The following is an 8,628-nucleotide window of genomic DNA, read 5'->3' on the forward strand; positions in this document are numbered from 1 at the left end:
CTGGTTTCTCTCAGTTTCTCAGTTTTCCAATCCTACGTTCAGTTGTCCACATTCCTACAGCAATTTGTAGGTTGTTTTTATAAAAAATGCTCATAGTTATTCATCAGCATTTTAATGCAAATATCTACTTATACGCATTTTTGGAAGCAATTTCCCACAATAAAAAGCATGATTGCACTTTCACTAATGTATGCATTTTATGTGCACTTCCTGCTAATATATCCTTTTTCATACACGTTGTTTGGAGAACTGCATCACAAAACTTTGGTGAAGTGAAGATTGTGAAGGCTACTTGGTTTGAAAAGTGTGGATTTGGTGGTGGTTCATTAAAATGTAAATTTCTCCCCCATCCCTCATGGGACCTCCCTCCTCCATCCAGCCCTTATCGACCATATTAGGGTAAATTATTTGGGCCTTGATCCTAAAGAAATCACCACAAACCAAAAGCTCTCTCCTTTCCAGGTCAGTTATGCTTCTGTCTCTCCTGCTCTGAGTGATAAGACCCAGTTCCCTTTTTTCTACCGGATGGTCCCCAAAGAAGAATTCCAGTACCCAGGGATTGTCAAGCTGCTCCTGCACTTCAGATGGACATTCACTGGTCTCATCGCTCCAGACACTGACAATGGAGAGGGGTTCATGAAGACCTTGAGGCCTCTGCTCCTCAGGAGTGGCATTTGTGTTGCCATCTCAGAAAGCTTCCCACGATTGAATACACATGACATCCAGATCAAACCATTTCCATTTCTCAAATGGAGACAAGTCCATGTATTTGTTTACTATGCTGACCCTATTTATATCTCAGCAGGAATATTCACTGTACAAAAAATATTCGACACATTTATAAAGCCCATTGAAGGGCAAGTCTTGATCACCACAGCTATGTGGGACATCTCTTTGGACTTAATGTACAGTGGCCTATCTTTCCAACACATCCATGGTATTTTTTCCTTCTTTATTGAGACAAATAAAAATATAAACTATGATGATTTTTTACCCTTTTTCTTCACTATCAAGGGGCTTGAGGAGAAAGCTTTTAATTGTTCCTATTCAAAGCATGCATTGTCAGTGAAAGGTTGGACAAGATGCAGAGAGAGAGAGGACCTGGATATGCTGCCCCAAGAATATCTGGAAAGGATCCTCTCTCTAGACAGCTACAGGATTTACAACACTGTCCACGCCATGGCACGGGCCTTAGATGTTGCTTATTCATCTAGATCTAAATGGAAGATGAAGGACAGGCTGGAAGTTCAAAGGCTAAAGCCATGGGAGGTATTTCCTTTCCCATCAAAGGCATCTCTGCTGAACATGACCATTGATCGTACAATTCCAGAATCATTGTCTTGGCTTTAGAATCTAGAATGTAGTGGGGAGGTGTAATTTTGCAAACCCAGTTGTGAAACTGCTTGCTGTTCCTTCTTTGTGCCCTTTTATACTGGTCTTGGAGGCCACGGCCTGTCTAGTAACAACCCCCATCAGTGGCTCAACCCCTCCCTTTGCCTGCAGTGGCCCATTTGAAGTAAGCCCTCTTTATCAGAATTCCTTTGAGCAGGGGTGATTCTGTGGCACAGACTCTCTCTAAGCCGTTGTGGCTCCTGACTAGGGATGGGCATGAATTCCACCCACGTTGGTTTTAAAATTGGAATTTCAACAACTTTGCATGTTTGCACTGGGTGTGGAGCAAACATGATTGCCATGAACTCTACACCGGATTTGCTGCCCCCCCCCCCTGCACGGTCAGGCACACTTGCCTTTCCTTCCCTTCCTTGGGCCCACTACTACTTCACTGAGGGGTGCCTGGGATCTAGCCCAGCTCAGAGGAGCCAAGGCTGACTCTCTTTTCTTCAATGGGGGGACATCCTCTCCTGCCAGTTCCTCCTGCCTCTCCTGCTTTTAATGGCAAAGGGGGTGCACAGTATTTAGGGGGTTAATACTAGAAAGTGACAGGGAAGCCTAGAGAAGCTTGTCGTGCCCACATTAATGCAAACCTCTCTAGGCTTCCCTGTTAGTCTCTATAGCATTAAGTCTCTATATGCCTTTTCCACCTTGTTACTACTTGCGTTGGGCTCCATTTGCTATCCAACGCAGGTGAAACTGGAAGTTCAGGGGAAAATCCCAAAGATGGTTTGGAAATGCATTCCAATGTGATGAAATGCTTGTGGACTGGAAGCAGAAAGTGGAGCCAAACCGTACTCCTGATCGAGGTGTGACTTTGGCACCTCCTTGTCTGCACTATGGATCTCCCTTCCTCTTCCAGACTTAATGGAGCTTACTTCTGAGTAGGCATGTTTAGGATTACACTGCTCATGGCTTCAATTTCCTACTCCTTAAAGGTGCCCAAAACTCACTGTGTGAAGACAATGTCCTGGTTTTCTGCCTGGGAGAAACGCCAGGCCCAGCTTGCAGACTCTTCTGAGGGTATTTATACATCTTTCCAAACCACTTAAACAAACAGAAGGCATTCAGGAATAATAATAATAATAATATAATAAACTTTATTTCCACCCCGCCCTTTTTCCAATAGGACTCAGAGCGGCTTACAACTAAAAACAATACCATTAAAACAGTATATTATTAAAAAAGAATTAAACTATGAGAAAAATTAAAACCATAAAATATAGGTTAAAAACAGCGGACAATTTAAAATAATAAAATCATATAATGTAATCAACCAAACCTATGACACTTAATCCTGGTCGTTCTCTATCCCAAATCCCCATTGAAATACAACAGTCTTTACTTGTCGCCGGAAAGACAGCAAGGAGGGAGCTGATCACACCTCACACGGAAGGGAGTTCCACAGCCTAGGGGCGGCCACCGGAAAGGCCCTATCTCGTGTCCACGTCGTATGTGCTTGCGAAGGTGTGGGGAACACAAGAAGGGCCTCACCTGAAGATCTCAAATCCCGGGCAGGTTCATGTAGGGAGATACGATCTGTCAAATAGTCTGGACCTGAGCCGTCTAGGGCTTTGTAGGTCAAAACCAGCACTTTGAATTGTGACCGGAAACAAATTGGCAGCCAGTGGAGCTGTTGTAACAGGGGAGTTGTATGGTCCCTGTAACCAGCCCCGGTTAGCACTCTGGCTGCAGCTCTTTGTACCAATTTAAGTTTCTGAACAGTCTTCAAAGGCAGCCCCACATAAAGAGAGTTACAGTAATCTAAGCGGGATGTAACCAAGGCATGCATCACCCTAGTCAGATCAGGCAGCTCCAGGAACGGGCGCAGCTGGCGCACCAGTTTTAATTGGGCAAATGCGCTCCTGGATACAGCAGCTATCTGGGCCTCCAAATTCAAAGCTGAGTCCAGGAGTACACCCAAACTGCGAACCTGAGACTTCAGGGGGAGTGCAACCCCATCCAGCACCGGTTGAATCCCTATTCCCTGATCTGCCCTCCGACTGACCAGGAGTACCTCTGTTTTGTCAGGATTTAATCTCAACTTGTTTGCCCTCATCTAGTCCATCACTGATGCCAGACACTGGTTTAGGACCTGTATGGCTTCCTTGGCTTCAGGTGGAAAAGAGAAATAGAGTTGAGTGTCATCAGCATACTGATGGCACCGAACCCCAAAACCCCAGACAACCTCTCCCAGCGGTTTCATGTAGATGTTAAATAACATGGGGGACAAAACAGAACCCTGAGGGACCCCATAGGTCAATGGCCAAGGGGTCGAGCAGGAGTCCCCCAGTACCACCTTCTGGGTTCGGTCCTCCAGGAAGCATTGGAGCCACTGTAAAACAGTGCCCCCAAGTCCCATCTTGGCAAGGCGGCCCAGAAGGATACCATGATCGATGGTAACGAAAGCCGCTGAGAGGTCCAGTAGAACCAGCAGAGACACACTCCCCCTGTCCAGTTCTCTGCGTAGGTCATCCACCAAGGCAACCAAAGCCGTCTCTGTCCCATAGCCAGGCCTGAATGGAACCGGTTCCCTTCCAATCATTTTAAAAAGACACACAGTACTTGAGTCTGCAACCAGCCCTGAGTCAGAGGAGATCCAAACATAAAACGGGCAGAAGTGGTTATCCAATGTGGTTTCACGTGTTCTAAATGCTGCTCTTTTCTCTGCCATCCTAGCTCCACCCTTTCTTGAGAAGCCCCCAGTTTCACAATTCCTCCATGGACAGAGTGTATTTGGATGACAGTGGAGAACTGGCAGCCGACTTGGACATTGTGAACTGGGTGGTGTTTCCCAATAACTCTGTCCTTAAGGTGAAGTTTGGGAATCTGTACAGAGAGGGATCCCCAGACCTACACTTCACCATCAACCAGGATGCCATTGTGTGGCCTAAATGGCTCAACCAGGTGGGAGAAATAATCACTCTCATTTCATTCTATCTCCCTTCCCTTAAGCTCTGATAAAGATACCATGCTCTCTGTGTGGCTGTGTTTGAATGCCTGCCAACTCAGCAATTCTTCCCGACCTCAGACAGAGGTCTTAGCTCTGCTACCCAGTTGTGCATCAAAGGCATTACATAGCAGTGGACTCCTGCCACAGTGTCTGTATTCCTTAGAATTCCATGGTGGGCTTTGAGGAAGACAGACAAATGAAATCCTATACCTGGGGTGCCAGAACAGAGAAGGCCCAGTCCCCCATTACCATATAATGTGCTATCCTTCATGCACCTCAAGAGACAACACCGTTATTTCAGTATGAGAGGCTTAAACTTAGTTCCAAGCTTCAAGATGAACCAGAAGCTAGAGGTTCCCTTGGGTCCTTCCCAGCGCTGTGTCTCATTTCCCTGGATAACTTACCACTAACACATGCTCCTTGATGCTCCTTGTCTTTATGCTTAGACCCTGCCTTCTTCCAGGTGTGTGGAAAGCTGCCGCCCTGGATCTGTCAAGGTGGTTCAGGAAGGAAATCCACTTTGCTGCTACGACTGCGTTCCCTGCGGGGAAGGGACCATCTCCACTCTGGAAGGTGGGTGACTCCAGCGGAAAGGGGCACCCTTGGGGAAGAGGGCAACGATTCTCACAGATATCCAGGGCTTTTTAAAATGAAAATTTAGAACTGCCCAGTGGTGTGTGATTTTAACTGACATGCAAAGTGCATCTGACTTCAACACCCCTTTGCATTTTCCTTCTGTGTGCATATACACTCTTCCTTGGTCACTCTCCATGACAGTTGGAAGCCTTCTCAGAGTGGGAGAAAAACCTCCAAACTGGGCATCTGACAGTACCAATGCATAAAAGGGTTAGCTGAACCTCATGCAAGAGGCTTCGTGATCTCCAACATGTGATTATGTTTTCAAGCAGAAATGTTCCCTATGGCTGTTTTAATCAGAAATGGATTGTTCAACAATTATTTAGGAAAGTGTGTGCAGAAAGTCATTGTCTCCTCAATAAAAAAAAAAAAGATAATTCTCTGCATATCTATGGGCAGGGGAAGAGCTTCCATGTGAAAGGGCCCAAGTATGATTTTCAGACAAGATTGGCTCCATACCATTTAGTTAGATATTAAGCCATACCACATATATTGGTTACATCTACACATCTCTTGCCTAAAAACCTAAACAAACACACATGCATTTTTAAAAGGTGAGGAAGCCTTGCTTCTAGTTGCATGAAGCTGTGCAAAGTAGGGGAATCTATGCTTTGGTGCCAACCACAAGGAATACTCTTCCTGTTGAGATCCTGTGAACACCAACTAGGGGGTGCTTTTACCACCAGCTGAAGACATACCTGTTCCTCCAGGTTTTTTCTAACCTATAATATTATTAATACCAATTCCTGATCACCTTAGACATATGAGAAAATTTTACTAATTTTATTAATTTTTATTTAATATACTAGGGACTCTGCCCCTGCTCGCTTCACTCACCAACCCTGCCAGGTACCATCATCGGTTGCCAGCACTCCCCCTCTTTCACCCCATGGGTCACCAGCACTCCCACCTCCCTCCCTGCTCACAGGTCACCAGCACTCCCCTCCGTCCTCCCATGGGTCACCAGTGCTCGCCTCCCTGCCCTCATCCTTTCCTCATGGGTCACCAGTACTCCTTACCACCATGGGTCTTCCTCCCTTTTGTAGCATGACACTTACAAAATATTACATACGAACATATATATAGTGAACTGGTTTGGCATTTCTGTAAATAAAAAGCTGGTCAGATAGATACACATCAGATATTACTCTTCTTTTTGCAGATGCAGAGTGGTGCACCAAATGTCCAGTAGATCAGCATCCAAACAAGGACAAAGATCAGTGTATCCCCAAGACTATCACCTTCCTGGCCTATGAAGATTCTTTGGGGATCCTCCTGGCTTCTCTCATCCTGTTCTTGTCCTTGACCACAGGCTTTGTTTTAGGTACTTTCATTGCATTCCAAGAAACTCCGATAGTCAAAGCCAACAACCGGGACCTCTCCTACATCCTCCTCGTCTCCCTCCTGCTTTCCTTTCTGTCCTCCTTCCTCTTCATCGGCCACCCAAGAAAAGTGACCTGTCTTCTCAGACAAACAGCCTTCAGCATGATCTTCTCAGTTGCTGTCTCTTCTGTGTTGGCAAAAACCATCACTGTAGTGCTGGCCTTCCTAGCCACAAAGCCAGGGAACAGAGCGAGGAGATGGCTGGGGAAGGGTCTGGCCAACTCCATTGTTATTTCCTGTTCCAGTGCCCAAGTTATCATCTCCACCATCTGGTTGAGAATCTCTCCCCCATTTCCAGAGTCTGACATGCACTCCCAGCCTGGAGAGATCATCCTGCAATGCAATGAAGGGTCTGTCACCATGTTTTATGTTGCTCTTGGCTACATGGGCTTCCTGGCTGCCATCTGCTTCGTGGTGGCTTTCCTGGCCAGGAAGCTGCCTGGGGCCTTCAATGAAGGCAAGCTGATCACCTTCAGCATGCTGGTCTTCTGCAGTGTTTGGGTCTCCTTTGTGCCCACCTATCTGAGCACGAAGGGGAAATATATGGTAGCCGTGCAGATCTTCTCTATCTTGGCCTCCAGTGCTGGCCTTCTGGGCTGCATCTTCATGCCCAAGTGCTACATTATTGTACTGAGGCCTGATCTGAATACAAAGATGCATTTAACAACAAAAACAAAGGCAGAAATCTGACTCTTATGAAACAGCTTTTCAGAGGTGTCATTTATCAAGCTTATCAAGCTCAATGTGAAACATTCCATCTCAACATTTCCAGTTTTGTGAGATGATTCCACATAAGAAACTGTATATCTGGCTACTTCCTGCATGCTCTACCTGCTTCTCCCATTGGAGAGATTGCTGGCTGTGGTGCACTCATGCATGCCATCAACTGTTGTAAACCGCCCAGAGAGCTTCAGCTATGGGGTGTTATACAAATGTAATAAATAAATAAACCAAGATGGTGGTGGAGGCATCAACCTCTTAGGGAAACCTCGGCCACCATCTTAGTTGATGGCAGGCTTGAACCTGCAGTGTGAGTAGCATTTATGTCAAGGGAGAGGCAGGTGGAGCATGCAGGTGGGTCTCTGTAACCTGAGCCCATTATTCCATGTCCTGCACTCTGGGATGATTGAGAAGATATCCTGGCCCTCCCCAGTGTGAGGAGTACTTCAAGTACTTGAAGAGTAGGATTACCTGGTCAGAAGCATCCCAAACCTGAGATTTTGAGGGAGGGTCCAAGTGATGTCATGGGGCATGCCTGATTGATGTCATGGGGCAGATCCAAGTGACATCATGGGGTGGGCCGAAGTGACATCATTAAACATGTGACATTAAACATAAACCACAGTTGCTTGGTGCATACGATTCATACAAAAACATTTCTCTGATTGGAAATTAAGATAGAAATCTTAGCTAAAAGATGGAGCCTGGTTAGGGAACATTTAATCTAGCCAACTCACTTCTGGCAAAAAGGGTTTAAGTGCCCTCAGGCCAGGCCAGTCACCAGAAGGCCATTGTAGGAAGAAAGGAGCCTTGTGTTGTGGAGATGTTAGATGAGAGCACTCAGGAATAAAGATGGATGCCCCCAAAAGCTGCAATTCTAAACACACTTACTAAGCCCCATAGAACTCAATAAGACTTACTTCTCAATAGATATGGTTTGGATTGTGTTGTTGGTAAAACTTGACTAGGGATCCTCTGCAAACAAATGCATATCCAAGTAGGGTTGGCAACCCCCTGGCTGGCATGCCCTGCCCCTACCTTTTAAAATCCAAATTTCTTTACAGATTTGACCCTTCACTCCAGAAAGAGGTCTGAGTAATGAGTGAGTAGATTCTCTACCCTTTTCTGTTTCCCCTGTGGGCTGTGATAAACTCACTTTATTAGCCAACCCAATTCCAGTGAATATAACTGACAGAGAGAAAGTATACATGGTTTGGTCTACTACCGCTTACCATGAAAACCCTATTCATAGGGTCCCATAAGTTGGAATTGACTTGAAGGCAGTCCATTTCCATTTTCATAGATAGCAGTTTGGGAACAACAATTGCAGTTATGCTGCCCAGTGTGTGACTTCTCCTTTAACACTATTGGGGAAGAAACAAACAACAAGGTGCATCATCAGTGGGCTTAAGGGGGTTGAGCTGAGCACATGGAACCACTGTTGTTGCTTCTATGGATGAAAGAGAGTATAAAGGTAAATGAAATGCAAATAGAAAAACAAAAGTGACGGTTTGTTAAATGCAGTACCATACCAACCACAACAA

The 8,628-nt window shown here is 45.7% G+C and overlaps 1 protein-coding gene across 1 annotated transcript; it reads left to right on the forward strand.

Moving 5' to 3' along the window:
* Positions 1–525: 525 nt before the first annotated feature.
* Positions 526–7,054, forward strand: LOC133379043 (vomeronasal type-2 receptor 26-like). The gene is made up of 3 exons (XM_061613651.1): positions 526–1,269; positions 4,792–4,918; positions 6,144–7,054. The coding sequence occupies exons 1-3, from the start codon at positions 526–528 to the stop codon at positions 7,052–7,054; spliced, it is 1,782 nt and encodes a 593-aa protein (XP_061469635.1).
* Positions 7,055–8,628: the final 1,574 nt, after the last annotated feature.

Source organism: Rhineura floridana, chromosome 3 (genome assembly GCF_030035675.1).
Source record: "Rhineura floridana isolate rRhiFlo1 chromosome 3, rRhiFlo1.hap2, whole genome shotgun sequence".
Lineage (NCBI taxonomy): Eukaryota > Metazoa > Chordata > Lepidosauria > Squamata > Rhineuridae > Rhineura > Rhineura floridana.

Coding starts and splice junctions, on each gene's coding strand:
- LOC133379043 (XM_061613651.1), top strand. CDS start 526: ATGGTCCCCAAAGAAGAATTCCAGTACCCAGGGATTGTCAAGCTGCTC. Junction 1,270..4,791: donor AAAGGCTAAAGCCATGGGAG/GTATTTCCTTTC, acceptor CTTTATGCTTAG/ACCCTGCCTTCTTCCAGGTG. Junction 4,919..6,143: donor GACCATCTCCACTCTGGAAG/GTGGGTGACTCC, acceptor TTCTTTTTGCAG/ATGCAGAGTGGTGCACCAAA.